Source organism: Salvelinus fontinalis, chromosome 34 (genome assembly GCF_029448725.1).
Source record: "Salvelinus fontinalis isolate EN_2023a chromosome 34, ASM2944872v1, whole genome shotgun sequence".
NCBI classification, from domain to species: domain Eukaryota; kingdom Metazoa; phylum Chordata; class Actinopteri; order Salmoniformes; family Salmonidae; genus Salvelinus; species Salvelinus fontinalis.
Genome location: NC_074698.1, coordinates 36,051,065 through 36,066,514, shown reverse-complemented (window position 1 = coordinate 36,066,514; position 15,450 = coordinate 36,051,065). Strand labels below are relative to the sequence as shown.

Below are 15,450 nucleotides of genomic sequence, written 5' to 3'. Positions count from 1 at the left end.
CCAGTCAGCCTGTACAGTTCCATCCACCCAGTCAGCCTGTACAGTTCCATCCACCCTGTACAGTTCCATCCACCCAGTCAGCCTGTACAGTTCCATCCAACCTGTACAGTTCCATCCACCCAGTCAGCCTGTACAGTTCCATCCAACCTGTACAGTTCCATCCACCCAGTCAGCCTGTACAGTTCCATCCAACCTGTACAGTTCCATCCACCCAGTCAGCCTGTACAGTTCCATCCACCCAGTCAGCCTGTACAGTTCCATCCACCCAGTCAGCCTGTACAGTTCCATCCACCCTGTACAGTTCCATCCACCCAGTCAGCCTGTACAGTTCCATCCACCCTGTCAGCCTGTACAGTTCCATCCACCCAGTCAGCCTGTACAGTTCCATCCACCCTGTACAGTTCCATCCACTGTCATCAGCCTGTACAGTTCCATCCACCCAGTCAGCCTGTACAGTTCCATCCACACTGTATTACTCAATCTTCTCAACACATAAGGAATCAGTGTGTTGTGAGGAGCCTCTGTACTATTTGGAATAGTCCCGCTCCACATCTAGATCCTTAAGCTTCACAAACTACAAAGTAACCCATAAAGAACTAACACCTTCAGTCGGATAGCCATGAACACATTGTGAATGGGCCCATCAAGCTATGTTCTAATGTGTTGTTCACTGCTCTAGTCTGCTTTACGGAACTAAAAAGTGGAACGGAACTATTCCGAGGATTACAGTGGCCCACTTTTAAGATGGCCGACAAGAAGAAAAAAAAAGGTCAAATCACAGCAGCTCTTTATTTGCTTTCCCTTCTTTACTCACATATTATAAATACTCCTCATCCACCAACTTTGATAAGAAGCCCACTACAATGTATGTCAGAGAGGCTGAGAGAAGACCGGATAGGCTTACCAGTTACAGACCAGGGCTGCGTCTGAAATGGCACCCGGTTCCCTAGAAAGAAGAGATAGGAAATAGGGCATCCTTTTGGACGCACCCTAAAAAGACTAAGGGCATGTGTCACCACTACCACTGGTGGTCACATGGCAGGATTCTCATAGTCCTGATCAAAGGGCCACTGCATAGCAGAGTCCAGAGGGTTGAGTTCCAGATCAACCCAGAGCCTCCCTACTCCCTAGGGCACTTCTATAAAGTATGGAGTGGAAACTTTAACCAATATGGTGATCGCTTCACCTTGTTATAGTGCTCATACCTCCAAATCGGTCTCAGACCTAGATGATTGTCTAGGGATTAGGGGGTCGATTTGGGATTCAAGCCTAGATGGCAGGTACCCATTCACAGCCTAGCATGATCTCACACATAAGTAGTCTTCCACCATAAAGGGTTGCGTTCATTGGGGCATGCAACGGGAAGCGTTTAGCATTTTGCGACGAGGAACCGAACATTAGCGTTTCTTATTCGGACCAAGTCCAGGTAATTCCTCACCGTTTGTTTTATTCCGTTTGGTGCCTAATGAACACAACCCAGCGCTGAAGAGAGGTACAACATGGTGGGGAAATAAACATGGCCGCCTCCGCTGAAGCAGGGCATTGAAACCTGAGAGGTGGCTGCAGCAGATCGATCAAACAGACAGATGATTACAGGAGGAGTCAGCGGGCTGCGTTTGCCTCTCACACACCGACTGCATTAAAACCAACGAGTACACATCAATCAGCCGCATAGCACACGACTACACGTCCACTCTGCCGCCACGTTGCCAACGTTACATTTAAAAAGAGAAAAAGTTGTCCAAAATAGTATTTACATCTTCAACACACATAAATTATTTCCCCTAACATACTGTACGTGTAAGGCATGAGGCTTCGTAGACCTCTCTGTGCTTCGGGGATGAAACACGATACTGACATGCTCCTGTCCAGCACTCGGGGAAAAGGAAATTGAGAAAAATATAAAATTAAAAAGTTAAAATGGGTCAAACAGCAGCCCCCAACCACATCCAGGAAACCAAGTGATAATAGTCCTAATTAATCATGAAAATACAGCTTTTAAAATGGCTCAGAGGGACTGGAAGATACAGTATAGTCTGGATAGTTAGATTATCATTCCCTCAATTACAAGTCCATGTACTATATGAGAATACACTGTTCACATACTCTTCACAACACTCTTGGTGACAGAGCAGTCAGCAAGGGGCGGGGCAGAGGGGTGTATACAGATGGGTGAGGGGGTTGTATATAGGGTCAGATGATAACAGATGCCTCGCATTCCCATGCCACCAAAGAGACCTAGGTAGGACTTGCAATTCCTTTTGTACAGGGCCCCCAGTCACACTTTCACCTTTGAACTTCCCCCTACAAAAGAAACTTACTTCGTCTGACCCCTCCAGAGCCTCCCAAAACCCTGCCCGACGACAGCATCTGCCGTCCCATTACTGACCAATCACCAGAAGGCGAGACGAGAAATGTAGGTCACCTCTTCCCCTCATGATACGATTCAGAAAGAGTAAAGACACTCCCTTAAATTCATATTTGATGAAAATATACAGTATTACAAACTGTATCACAAAAACAAAAACGCATAAATGAAAAATATATATCTTTTCAATTCATTATACAGAGACGTACACATTTCACCGAATTCTTTTTCACTTTCTGTGTAATTCAGAATGATGGACATACAGTATGTGTAAAGAGAGATTCTCTTCCTGCTGACAGACACGGTCCAATCAGAAATCAGAAAAGTGGTAGAGTGAGGAGTTTGATTCAGTTCAGTTTGTAGGAGTAGAGTGAGGGAAAGGTTTGTTGGACCTGTGGGCGAGTCTCCAGTTTGGGTGGACACCATCAACATCTTGAGTTCATATTACAAGCGCTTTCCCACGTGGCATCTGGGAGCTGTAGTCAGTCTTTGGGGAAACCCTGTGGGAGTAGGTAGGGGGACAGGAAGTTGGAGTTGTGTGGCAGATTAATTCCAGTGAGCTTTCTGAAAGGCCTTGGATTGGTGGGTGGGTGGAGAAGTCCCTACCTCCTACCCTGGTGGGTGGAGGGGCGTGTCAGTCTGCCAGGATGATCTTGACAAAGCTGGCTACGTCCGTCTCTTTGGAGTCATGCAGGGTGAAAAAGCGGTGTTGCTGTAAAAAAACATACATGAGAAAACACCATGAGTCAACAATTCCTAAAATAAACACTAGTCCAACAGAAAGTACACATTTACACACAATATTTAAATACAAGAATACATCATCATCATGGTTTGACTAAACACTTGGGTAAGCCTGTCCTCTTGTGGACACATAACAAAGAGGAAACAGAGACAGGAAGTGAGCCTTTACAAAGACGCTGTGAATGAAGAGAGAAAAACAACACCTACAATCCAACAACATTACACGTATTCACCGGTCAGATTTAAACAAATGCTTATGAGGATCTAAAACCAACCATTAATTCTGTGTAGGCGGGTCTCTCGTTGGGTTTCTTTCTTAAGCTGCAGAGAGAAAACAAAACAAAGAACTGAGAAACATACCTCAATACTGGACACTTCTTAAAATATACCTTTAGTAAGAGCCCCCAACACATCAAGCCTGTTTGAGGACAACATTCTGATAACTTTCCCAGATATCCCGGTTAGGAGATTCCCGGAATCAGGAAGGAATAAGCAGGAAATCCAGAATCCTCCAACCTGAGAAGGTTGCCGTAATTGTGCAACACTAAGTACACCAAAACACATTTACACCAGATAAGTCTACATGAAAGCTACAGCACGACATTTATAGAGCGGGCCAAGGTCAGGACAACTGGGTCATCCCCAAAAATGTAGGTGGATTCATTTCCAGGTCATTTCCCCCCAGGTTGCATTCACACTGGGCAGATAAACAGATCTGATCATGTCTGGAGAAGGTTAAAATGCTTTTATTTAACCAGGAAGTCCCACAATCAGTCTCACCAACCACATATGTTGTAGCAGTCAGAGATGCACAGGCTGAAGGTGACCCAGTGCAGTGCCCAGGCCCGGACCCACAGGGAGGGGACAGCAGGGCAGGGCCCAGGCCTGAACCCACAGGAAGGGGACAGCAGGGCAGTGCCCAGGCCTGAACCCACAGGAAGGGGACAGCAGGGCAGTGCCCAGGCCCGGACCCACAGGGAGGGGACAGCAGGGCAGTGCCCAGGCCCGAACCCACAGGAAGGGGACAGCAGGGCAGTGCCCAGGCCCGGACCCACAGGGAGGGGACAGCAGGGCAGTGCCCAGGCCCGAACCCACAGGGAGGGGACAGCAGGGCAGTGCCCAGGCCCGGACCCACAGGGAGGGGACAGCAGGGCAGTGCCCAGGCCTGAACCCACAGGGAGGGGACAGCAGGGCAGTGCCCAGGCCCGGACCCACAGGGAGGGGACAGCAGGGCAGTGCCCAGGCCTGAACCCACAGGGAGGGGACAGCAGGGCAGTGCCCAGGCCTGAACCCACAGGGAGGGGACAGCAGGGCAGTGCCCAGGCCCGGACCCACAGGGAGGGGACAGCAGGGCAGTGCCCAGGCCTGAACCCACAGGGAGGGGACAGCAGGGCAGTGCCCAGGCCTGAACCCACAGGGAGGGGACAGCAGGGCAGTGCCCAGGCCTGAACCCACAGGGAGGGGACAGCAGGGCAGTGCCCAGGCCTGAACCCACAGGAAGGGGACAGCAGGGCAGTGCCCAGGCCTGAACCCACAGGGAGGGGACAGCAGGGCAGGGCCCAGGCCCGGACCCACAGGGAGGGGACAGCAGGGCAGTGCCCAGGCCTGGACCCACAGGGAGGGGACAGCAGGGCAGTGCCCAGGCCTGAACCCACAGGGAGGGGACAGCAGGGCAGTGCCCAGGCCTGAACCCACAGGGAGGGGACAGCAGGGCAGTGCCCAGGCCTAGACCCACAGGGAGGGGACAGCAGGGCAGGGCCCAGGCCCGGACCCACAGGGAGGGGACAGCAGGGCAGTGCCCAGGCCTAGACCCACAGGGAGGGGACAGCAGGGCAGGGCCCAGGCCCGGACCCACAGGGAGGGGACAGCAGGGCAGTGCCCAGGCCCGGACCCACAGGGAGGGGACAGCAGGGCAGTGCCCAGGCCCGGACCCACAGGGAGGGGACAGCAGGGCAGTGCCCAGGCCCGAACCCACAGGGAGGGGACAGCAGGGCAGGGCCCAGGCCCGGACCCACAGGGAGGGGACAGCAGGGCAGTGCCCAGGCCCGGACCCACAGGGAGGGGACAGCAGGGCAGTGCCCAGGCCCGGACCCACAGGGAGGGGACAGCAGGGCAGGGCCCAGGACCGGACCCACAGGGAGGGGACAGCAGGGCAGTGCCCAGGACCGGACCCACAGGGAGGGGACAGCAGGGCAGTGCCCAGGCCTGGACCCACAGGGAGGGTACAGCAGGGCAGTGCCCAGGACCGGACCCACAGGGAGGGGACAGCAGGGCAGGGCCCAGGCCCGGACCCACAGGGAGGGGACAGCAGGGCAGTGCCACCTGGTGGTGTTTGGTTCAACTGCCTCATCAGTAAGGCCAGACAGGCAGCATCCCAAACACCCTATACAGTGCACTACTTTTGACCAGGGCTCTAAACCCTACTCCTATAGGTCCTGGTCAAAGGTAGTGTACTTAATAGTAGGGACGGGCATTCTACTTTTTTTTTTACTGTTCGAGTACTCGCAGGATTTTTACTCGCAGTACTCAGAATGGAGAAAATATATATATTTTAACTTTTAGAACACAAGGATAAATATGTGCGTGAATATCTATGCCAACAGTGCCTAATATATCATAACCATTACAGATTTTATATATATATATATTCAGTCAATAAAACAATTGCCATTTAAGATTCATTTCTTGAAACCATAATATCAACTGGTTATATTATATGGTGAAACACAATCTTCTAAAAGGCAGTAACCTCAGCAGGGGCGCTTGCATGTAGAAGTCTATGGCTTTGCAATGGCATAGCCTTGTTCTGTTCATTTCCTGAGCACTCATCACAGTCAAGACACCTATTGGAGAGCAAAAACATTATCTAATATAACAAGAAAACACAACAGAATCTTTTTCCAAATGAAAAAAAGTTGCCAGTGTGAAGTGACGTGCATCTGGGACAGTTATTCTCAACCAGGGCTCAGTTTGGAACGGGGCTCAGTTTGGAACGGGGCTCAGTTTGGAACGGGGCTCAGTTTGGAACGGGGTTCAGTTTGAAACGGGGCTCAGTTTGAAACGGGGCTCAGTTTGAAACGGGGCTCAGTTTGAAACGGGGCTCAGTTTGGAACGTTGAAATACAATTTCTTCAGGGTTACAAACCAAAATCTGTCTTTTCGATATAGGCCTACAGATGTTCCAATTGGTTTATTCTGCCTGTTCTTTGGAATTTTCAAAATGGATTAACAACGTTGAACAATGCTCACAGTGATGAATTACAGCCACGACATCAGTTTGGTTTAGTAGGTTTAGGCGCAATAATTCTTATGAAAACACGCTTGTCTTTTTCAAAATAATGTTTCTGTATATTTTCAGTGTGGAACCAAAAAAAGGTGACCTCTGGTTAAAAAGGTTTGACGTTGAGGTGTCATACCCATCCGTACTAAACAGAGATGGTGCCATTTGGAATGCAGACAGAGAGAGAGATGGGCTCACCACTGGGAGCTGAAGTCCACAAACTCGGGGGAGAAGCGGTCCGAGGGCAGCTGTGGAGAGGGCTCATCCACTACCTGCTTCAGTTGCTGGAAGGGTGTACCCCACGAGTCATAGGGGAACTTCAGGATGGCCAGCTCAATCTGGGGCAGAGGACCAGACAGAGGTTTGTTAACCCACAGAGAGAGGCAGGCAGAAGCTCATCTTTCAACTATGGAGACTGGTATTTACCGTCATAAAGAAACATGTGACAATACAGTAGAATCATCACTCAGACCAGGGTTGTATTCATTAGGACACACCATTACAAACTAACATTGCAACAGAAAACAATCACATAAATTCAGGTAGCCCCTCTCCGTTTCAGTCCCATTTTCTTGTTTGGTGCCTAATGAACATGACCCTGCTGTTGAAAGAATTGGTGTGGTTGTTCCTGGTAGAAAACCGATTTGAGATGAATGGATGTAATTTGACGTTTATGCAGAGTTTACATGATCTCAATCCAGGATTTGGTCCCAATCATGTCTGTGACTCACCATTGTGATTCCTAGACTCCAGATGTCTGACTTGACGCTGTAGCCTTTCTGGTTGAGGTCGGGGTTTATCCGTTCTGGCTGAAACCCAGGGAATGAAAACACTATCAACATCATGACATAATGACACCAACGCCATCACATAGGATAAGAATACCACTGTAACATATAACCACATCAACACAACAAGCACCAATCCCATTTCATTCAGGCAGTGCGCTCCCAACCACAACTAGACCAGGGTCGTGTTAAGTATTTTTGTTGTGTTGGACGTTTTCCATGCGCTGCCTACTGAGCGTGGCCCAGACGGTGTCAGAGCCACCTCTCCCCAGTCCTCCTCACTCTATCGCTGTTCAACACACTCTCCCTGTTGTTCTGTTTAGTCTCTCTGGCATCACTGTTCAACACACTCTCCCTGTTGTTCTGTTTAGTCTCTCTGGCATCAGTGGTTTCTTTCATCAGGATTATTCAGAAATGAAAACAAATACATCATCTGCACAGAGGTGATCGTCACGTTTAGCATCTCAGGAACCACATCAATATGATGAAGCAATCTTCTGAGAGGCACAGCTTGACCACGAAAAATAACCTGGAATCTGGCCAACCAATGACTGAAGAGGCCTTACGCTGCGGCTGCAACCAGGGTCGTGTTCAGTCGGCACAAAATGGAAACGTAGGAGGTACCACATGAACTTGTCCGATATGGACGTTTCATTTTATTTCTTACGTGTCAAACTTCTCTAAATTCAAATTTATATATAAAGCCCTTCTTACATCAGCGGATGTCACAAAGTGCTGTACAGAAACCCAGCCTAAAACCCCAAACAGCAAGCAATGCAGGTGTAGAAGCACGGGGTTTCCCTTCAGGAAAATGTGGCGCAGGACATTTGACCAGCAGCATTTTAATTTAAACAGACAGTCACGAAATGTAGACATTGGGTGTGTAATCTGATTAGGGAGTCCACCCATTGAAGTCACTTTTACATGATGGTTATTCATTTTAACAGAACATGCCACTCCAGGATATAACGGTGTGCCTCCTTATAATTCTGATGAACACTTTGAAGATGTTAGAGTGACTGTCATGTTTCCTTCTCCTCAGCCAAGAGACGAAGACGAATAACAAACAGCTACATCACTAGCCTATGCCAATCTAGTTCCCCCCATAGCAGAAAAGTTGACCTATTCTATTGGTCAGTTTATCGTTCTGTGCGAGAAAGAAATGGCCTTTTCCAAACAGATTCTGGGACGAAGGATCCTAAATTCATACAACCAGTAGACCTAGGCTACATAAAAACAAATAACGAGGCTGATGCTACAGAGCCGAACGTTAACTTAAAATGTGGATAAACTTTTATTTCTTCACATTATAAGCGCAGCAATGATGTGCAGTAGGCAGTAGGTTATACGCGGATGTTCATTCCATAATGCAATTAGCATGAAGACACTGTTGTCAAATCGCACCGCACACACAATTTAGAAAGAGGGGAGAACTAAAGATGCAACAACTAGCATGGGTTGCTAACATGACTAGGATTGTGCCTTTGGCTACTGGACAATGAAAGTTGAATATGCTACTGGTTTCAATGGCATATGGAAGTCTATAAAATAATTGCCACCACGTTTCTATGGTCGGGTTTTACTTTGAAGGAAGGTAAGACATGTCTCAATACGAAGTAAAACATTCAGGTTTCAAACAATTACATGTAAGTAAGTTTTTAAAATGCATACTGCCTCCAGCTCATTTCAAAGTGGTGTGTGACGCACTGAAGCCTACACATACCGTTGCATATATAAAATGGGAAACACAATTTACCACAGGTGGACTCCAATCAAGTTGTAGAAACCTCTTAAGGATGATCAATGGAAAAAGGATGCACCTGAGCTCAATTTGGAGTCTCATAGCAAAGGGTCTGAAAGCTTATGCAAGTAAGGTATTTCTATTTGTAATACATTTGCAAATATTTCTAAAAACTTGTTTTCGATTTGTCATTATAAAAATAAATGAATTGAATCCATTTTTAAATAAGGTCTGAATACTTTACGAATTTACTGTAAGCATGACCGGTCAAATGCATTTACGTCGACTGGTATTTCCACCAATGAATAGGCTAAAAGTATTATTTTGCAATAGGATTTTTTATTTTGTCCCTCGGCAGCTACATTTTTTGGGCTTTTCAAATTTTTTCATACCAAAAGCCGTCTATTACTGGCTAACAGAAACCTTGGTGCCTACTGAACATGGCCGAGAAGGTGTCAGAGCTCACCCACCTCTCTCTCTCCCCCATTCCTACTCACCGCCATGTAGGGCTTGCAGCCGGCGTCCATGGTCTTGGCCACAGAGTCCACCAGGTGGCCGCTGATGCCAAAGTCACACATCTTCACCTGGCCCTGTGTGTTGATCAGCACGTTGGACGGTTTCACATCTGCACAAAGGTCCGATTTTAAAACAATTAAGAATATTTTTCATAATAAGGAATAGTTTAGTCCCAACAACTGTGGTGAAGGTAAAAAAAAAATACAAATAAAATAAAGGACCATTTCAGATCAACATGGGTAAAGGAGGTGGTCGAGTGATGAGTAACTGTGCCCAAGACATGAAGACTTGTGTTAACTTGGGGAGCTATGTTTGCCTTGGTTTTAGCTCAGCAAGCTAACAAAATCGTATCCTTCATTTACCTCGGTGTATCACTGAAAGTTTGTTATGCAGATGCTCCAAAGCCTTGACGATCTGGAGAGAGAGAAAGAAGCAGTTACACACTGCATTTTAATGACATAATTCCAGATAACCTGAGGGAACTGTGTGACTGTTCCTTATACAGCATCACAACAAGCTGGTGTGGACACTTTTTACAGATGACAATATAAATCATATCAACTGGACAGTGTACTTCTGTATTATGCATGTTTTTCTGTTCTGTTTAGTCTCTCTGGCATCAGTGGTTTCTTTCAGAAATTAGAAATTAAAACAAATACATCATCTGCACAGAGTTCAGTGTGACGTTATACTGTACCTATAAGCATTACTCAGTAACCCTGCAGGGTTGTGCTCATTAGGCACCAAACAGAATAAAAAACTGAAACAGGGAGGGACTACCTGGACCAATAAGAAACTCATTTGTTTTCCATTGCAAATCATTTTTTAAATGATCTCCATTGCGTGCCCTGATGAACACGACCCAGGTGTCCACTCACCGCTACAGTGATCTTCCCCAGGATGTCTTCAGGGATGGTCATGCCTTTATCTATCACCTGCTTGTAGAACTTATCCAGAGACGTGTCCATCAGCTCCATGCAGATCCACACGTCACCCTGGCAACGCAGAGACAACGCCTATTACTGTAGAACTACCTCTTTAAATACTCAGCCTGTTTGTTTCTCTCTCTCTGGCATCAGTGGTTTCTTTCATCAGGATTATTCAGAAATTAAAACAAAATACATCATCTGCACAGAGGTCAGTGTGACACACACAAAAAAAAAGCAAATAAGTCCTTCCATGACTAATACAGAGGAGACTACTTTTAATCATAGTTTGAAAACCCAAATGAATTGAAAATGTATTGTGCTGGTGCTGGTTCCTCCACCATCTCGTTAGTCAGCACATGTTACGCCCGTGCTGGTTCCCCCCCATCTCGTTAGTCAGCACATGTTACGCCCGTGCTGGTTCCCCCCCATCTCGTTAGTCAGCACGTGTTACACCTGTGCTGGTTCCCCCCATCTCGTTAGTCAGCATGTGTTACACCTGTGCTGGTTCCCCCCCATCTCGTTAGTCAGCATGTGTTACACCCGTGCTGGTTCCCCCCCATCTCGTTAGTCAGCATGTGTTACACCCGTGCTGGTTCCCCCCAATCTCGTTAGTCAGCATGTGTTACACCCGTGCTGGTTCCCCCCAATCTCGTTAGTCAGCATGTGTTACACCCGTGCTGGTTCCCCCCAATCTCGTTAGTCAGCATGTGTTACACCTGTGCTGGTTCCCCCATCTCGTTAGTCAGCATGTGTTACACCTGTGCTGGTTCCCCCCATCTCGTTAGTCAGCATGTGTTACACCTGTGCTGGTTCCCCCCAATCTCGTTAGTCAGCATGTGTTACACCCGTGCTGGTTCCCCCCAATCTCGTTAGTCAGCATGTGTTACACCCGTGCTGGTTCCCCCCAATCTCGTTAGTCAGCATGTGTTACACCCGTGCTGGTTCCCCCCAATCTCGTTAGTCAGCATGTGTTACACCCGTGCTGGTTCCCCCCAATCTCGTTAGTCAGCATGTGTTACACCCGTGCTGGTTCCCCCCAATCTCGTTAGTCAGCACGTGTTACACCCGTGCTGGTTCCCCCCAATCTCGTTAGTCAGCACATGTTACACCTGTGCTGGTTCCCCCATCATTCTAGAATAACAATCCTTTATCTGATCTTCCCCGATTAAATTTTGTTGCACCTTTTTTTGGTTTGCTTCCTCTCTTTAAGTTTGGTGATTTTGTTTGCCTCCTCTTGGGCAAATATAGTGTGTCTCATAGGTGCCAGTTGATGCTGCTAGTCAACTTTCAGTGGACACCCCCATGAGAGTCCTTCAGAACCCCGCCTAAAACCCCACCCGTTTCCTTTTGGTTGTTCTCAATGAGTCTTGCTTCCCCTTTCGGTTTGAGTGACAATTTTTGGTTTTCTTGCTGAGGAACGTAACAACCTGTTAAGTCTTTTCCAACCAGTTGATGAAGGGAATGAGACAAGGACAGTTTTTTTTTTTTTACCAATTAAAATGAAGTCCAGATAACTCCATCTTAATTTGACAAACCAAGAGCGAATGTGACGGTGAGCCGTCTATGGCTGTTTACACAAGTAACCCAATTCAGATTTTTGGCCAATAATTGGTATTTTGAACAAATCAGAACTTTTGCCAATAAATGGGTAAAATACAATAATTGGGCTGCCTGTGTAAACCCAGGCTGTGCTACAGATGTGGTGCTGAGTGACAGTGTCCAGGCAAACCCAGGCTGTGCTACAGATGTGGTGCTGAGTGACAGTGTCCAGGCAAACCCAGTCTGTGCTACAGATGTGGTGCTGAGTGACAGTGTCCAGGCAAACCCAGGCTGTGCTACAGATGTGGTGCTGAGAGCTGACCTCTCTGAAGAGAGCGCCGTAGAAGGTGACCGTGAAGAAGCAGTCCACGGTCCTCATGGAGATGTCCAGGTCCATCAGCAGTCTCTTCTGCTCCAGGGTGTTCACTGTGGCCCGGATCCTCTGGGGGGGGGGGGGCAGTCACAGAAATACAATCACTAGAAGGAACAAAGCCCTGTGGCTCAGACCACGGCAATTTGAATGGACTCACAGGAATACTAATTAGCTCTTCAATAATGTATCTATTTAGAATTTGTGTGTAAATTAAATATAGTTCAGGGCTCACTTGTTAAACATTATGACTTCCCAGTGAAAATAAACTTTACATTTGGTATGACATCTGCATAGGACACCGTAACCTCATCCTTTACTGTTAAACTACCTGTTTAATTTCTCTCTGGCATCAGTGGTTTCTTTCATCAGGATTATTCAGAAATTAAAACAAAATACATCATCTGCACAGAGGTCATTCATTGCCACGTTTGGCTTGACAATAAAAAATGAAAAAAACATATTTAACCTTTATTTACCTCGGCAAGTCAGTTAAGAACAAATTCTTATTTACAATGGGTTTACAATGGGTTAGGGTTTGGCCTACCCCGGCCAAACCCTAACCTGGACAACGCTGGGCCAACTGTGCGCCGCCCTATGGGACTTCCAATCACGGCTGGTTGTGATACAGTCTGGAATCGAACCAGGGTCTGTAGTGACGCCTCTAGCACTGAGATGCAGTGCCTTAGACCGCTGTGCCACTCGGGAGCCCAACATGACCGTAGGAGTTGTCAAAACACCACAGGTCTGTGTTGGTCAGGAGTGTTGATGTTGAGATAGAGCTGTGTGGCTTGACTTTAAATGTGACACGCACACTTATCTAATCAACATCTCAGATATATAAATAGAAAATGTACGTTTTGACTTTTGAAAACATATCAAATAAACATCTCTGATAAAGTGCCGTCAGAAGGTATTCAGAACAGTTGACTTATTCCATATTGTTACGTTACAGCCTTATTCTAAAATCTATTCAATACCCCCCCCCACACATCAACCTAGACACAATACCCCATAATGACAAAGCAAAAACTGGTTAAGACATTTTTGCAAATGTAAAAAATGAAATACCTTATTTACATCAAGGGGTCTGAATACTTTCCCGAATTCACTGTACAGAAATCTAAAATGTCTGTTTCAGTAGAACACAACATTTTGAAACATTCAGATACAAATATGCCATGTAGAACAAACATGCCTCTGACATGTAAATAAAGAATTGTTTTGTCTCTATTCATGGCATTTCTATCTGCAACATTCCATAATGTTGGCTCATTTAACATGCACCCTGGAGCCAACTGGAGCACTCCACCCACCTTGACGGCCATGATAAACCCACTGGGCACATGTCTCATCTTGTCCACCACGCCATACGCTCCTCTACCCAGCTCCCCAATCTGCTCCAAGTCATCTGCCTTCAAAACAAAGTTCTGGCCAGAGGGAGAAACACAGCGGAGAGAGAAGGAGGTCTATCAGCCAATCACATCAAGTTCAACCAATACATGCAAAAGAGAAAACCCCGAGTCGTGTTCATTAGGACCCATCAGAAAACTAAAATAAATATTTCTTATTGGACAAGTCCAGGTAAACCTGGGTGGTATAGTTCTGGATTTCTGATTCAGGTAATGACATCACCATTTTGACACCAAAACCATACACTTATCCTTGACTACAGTACAACTCTCTTCAACACACTCCCTGTCTTTTTGTTTAGTTTCTCTCTGGCATCAGTGGTTTGTTTCATCAGGATTATTCAGAAATTAAAACAAGTACATCATCTGCACAGAGGTGATCGTCACGTTGGTCTGAGATGCACAGCGTGAGAAAAGTCTATCAGTCACATCAAAGTCACCCAGTAAATGCATTAGAGAAAACGCTAAGGTCGTGTTCATTAGGACACGCAACAGAAAACATTTTCAAAAAGCTTAGCAACGCAAAACAAAAGTAAGTGCTTCTTATTGGACAAGTCCAGGGGTGTAAACATTAGTCCAAAGTTACAGAACATGAGTTTCTATTGGACAAATTCAGGTCCGTCCCCATTACGGGTTAAGAAATGTTTTCCAACAGAATCGGCGTAATGAATACACCCCAAGCAGTCCCTCCCCGTTTCAGTCCGTTTTCGTCTGTTTGGTGTCTAATGAACATGACCCAAGTAAAACCACAAAAGGTGATAGAAAGTGAAGTACTACATCCTGAACACAACGTTCCTCCCTACCTTTTCTCCAATGGTAACACAGGTTTTGGAATCCAGTTCTCGAGGGGGGCTGAGGAGAGAGGATAGGTAGTGGGATTAATACCATGCATTCCTTTAAAAAGGTGACATCGATATCAAACTTACCACCAACAACTAGTGCTCTTTCTCATTGAACATCACACTGACTGTACTGTGACAAGATGCTCTGTGAAACCTGGGGGGTAGAGTTTAGGGTGTGAACTGTATGACTGTACTTTGACAAGATGCTATGTGAAACCTGGGGGGTAGAGTTTAGGGTGTGAACTGTATGACTGTACTTTGACAAGATGCTCTGTGAAACCTGGGGGGTAGAGTTTAGGGTGTGAACTGTATGACTGTACTTTGACAAGATGCTCTGTGAAACCTGGGGGGTAGAGTTTAGGGTGTGAACTGTATGACTGTACTTTGACAAGATGCTCTGTGAAACCTGGGGGGTAGAGTTTAGGGTGTGAACTGTATGACTGTACTTTGACAAGATGCTCTGTGAAACCTGGGGGGTAGAGTTTAGGGTGTGAACTGTATGACTGTACTTTGACAAGATGCTCTGTGAAACCTGGGGGGTAGAGTTTAGGGTGTGAACTGTATGACTGTACTTTGACAAGATGCTCTGTGAAACCTGGGGGGTAGAGTTTAGGGTGTGAACTGTATGACTGTACTTTGACAAGATGCTCTGTGAAACCTGGGGGGTAGAGTTTAGGGTGTGAACTGTATGACTGTACTTTGACAAGATGCTATGTGAAACCTGGGGGGTAGAGTTTAGGGTGTGAACTGTATGACTGTACTTTGACAAGATGCTATGTGAAACCTGGGGGGTAGAGTTTAGGGTGTGAACTGTATGACTGTACTTTGACAAGATGCTATGTGAAACCTGGGGGGTAGAGTTTAGGGTGTGAACTGTATGACTGTACTTTGACAAGATGCTCTGTGAAACCTGGGGGGTAGA

The 15,450-nt window shown here is 46.6% G+C and overlaps 1 protein-coding gene across 1 annotated transcript; it reads right to left on the bottom strand.

Moving 5' to 3' along the window:
• Positions 1-770: 770 nt before the first annotated feature.
• Positions 771-14,531, bottom strand: LOC129834024 (dual specificity mitogen-activated protein kinase kinase 6-like). The gene is made up of 10 exons (XM_055898847.1): positions 14,490-14,531; positions 13,591-13,704; positions 12,227-12,346; positions 10,315-10,431; positions 9,799-9,850; positions 9,418-9,545; positions 7,123-7,200; positions 6,590-6,729; positions 3,388-3,433; positions 771-3,080 (listed from the first exon to the last, which is right to left on the bottom strand). The coding sequence occupies exons 2-10, from the start codon at positions 13,627-13,629 to the stop codon at positions 3,003-3,005; spliced, it is 798 nt and encodes a 265-aa protein (XP_055754822.1). The 5' UTR covers positions 13,630-13,704; positions 14,490-14,531; the 3' UTR covers positions 771-3,002.
• Positions 14,532-15,450: the final 919 nt, after the last annotated feature.

Excerpts from the sequence above, each read along its gene's own strand:
- LOC129834024 (XM_055898847.1), bottom strand. The coding sequence starts at position 13,629 with ATGAGACATGTGCCCAGTGGGTTTATCATGGCCGTCAAG. Across the intron at positions 9,851-10,314 it reads TGGGGAAGATCACTGTAGCG|ATCGTCAAGGCTTTGGAGCA; the intron begins GTGAGTGGACAC and ends CTCTCTCTCCAG. Across the intron at positions 3,081-3,387 it reads CCGCCTACACAGAATTAATG|CAACACCGCTTTTTCACCCT; the intron begins GTTGGTTTTAGA and ends GTTTTTTTACAG.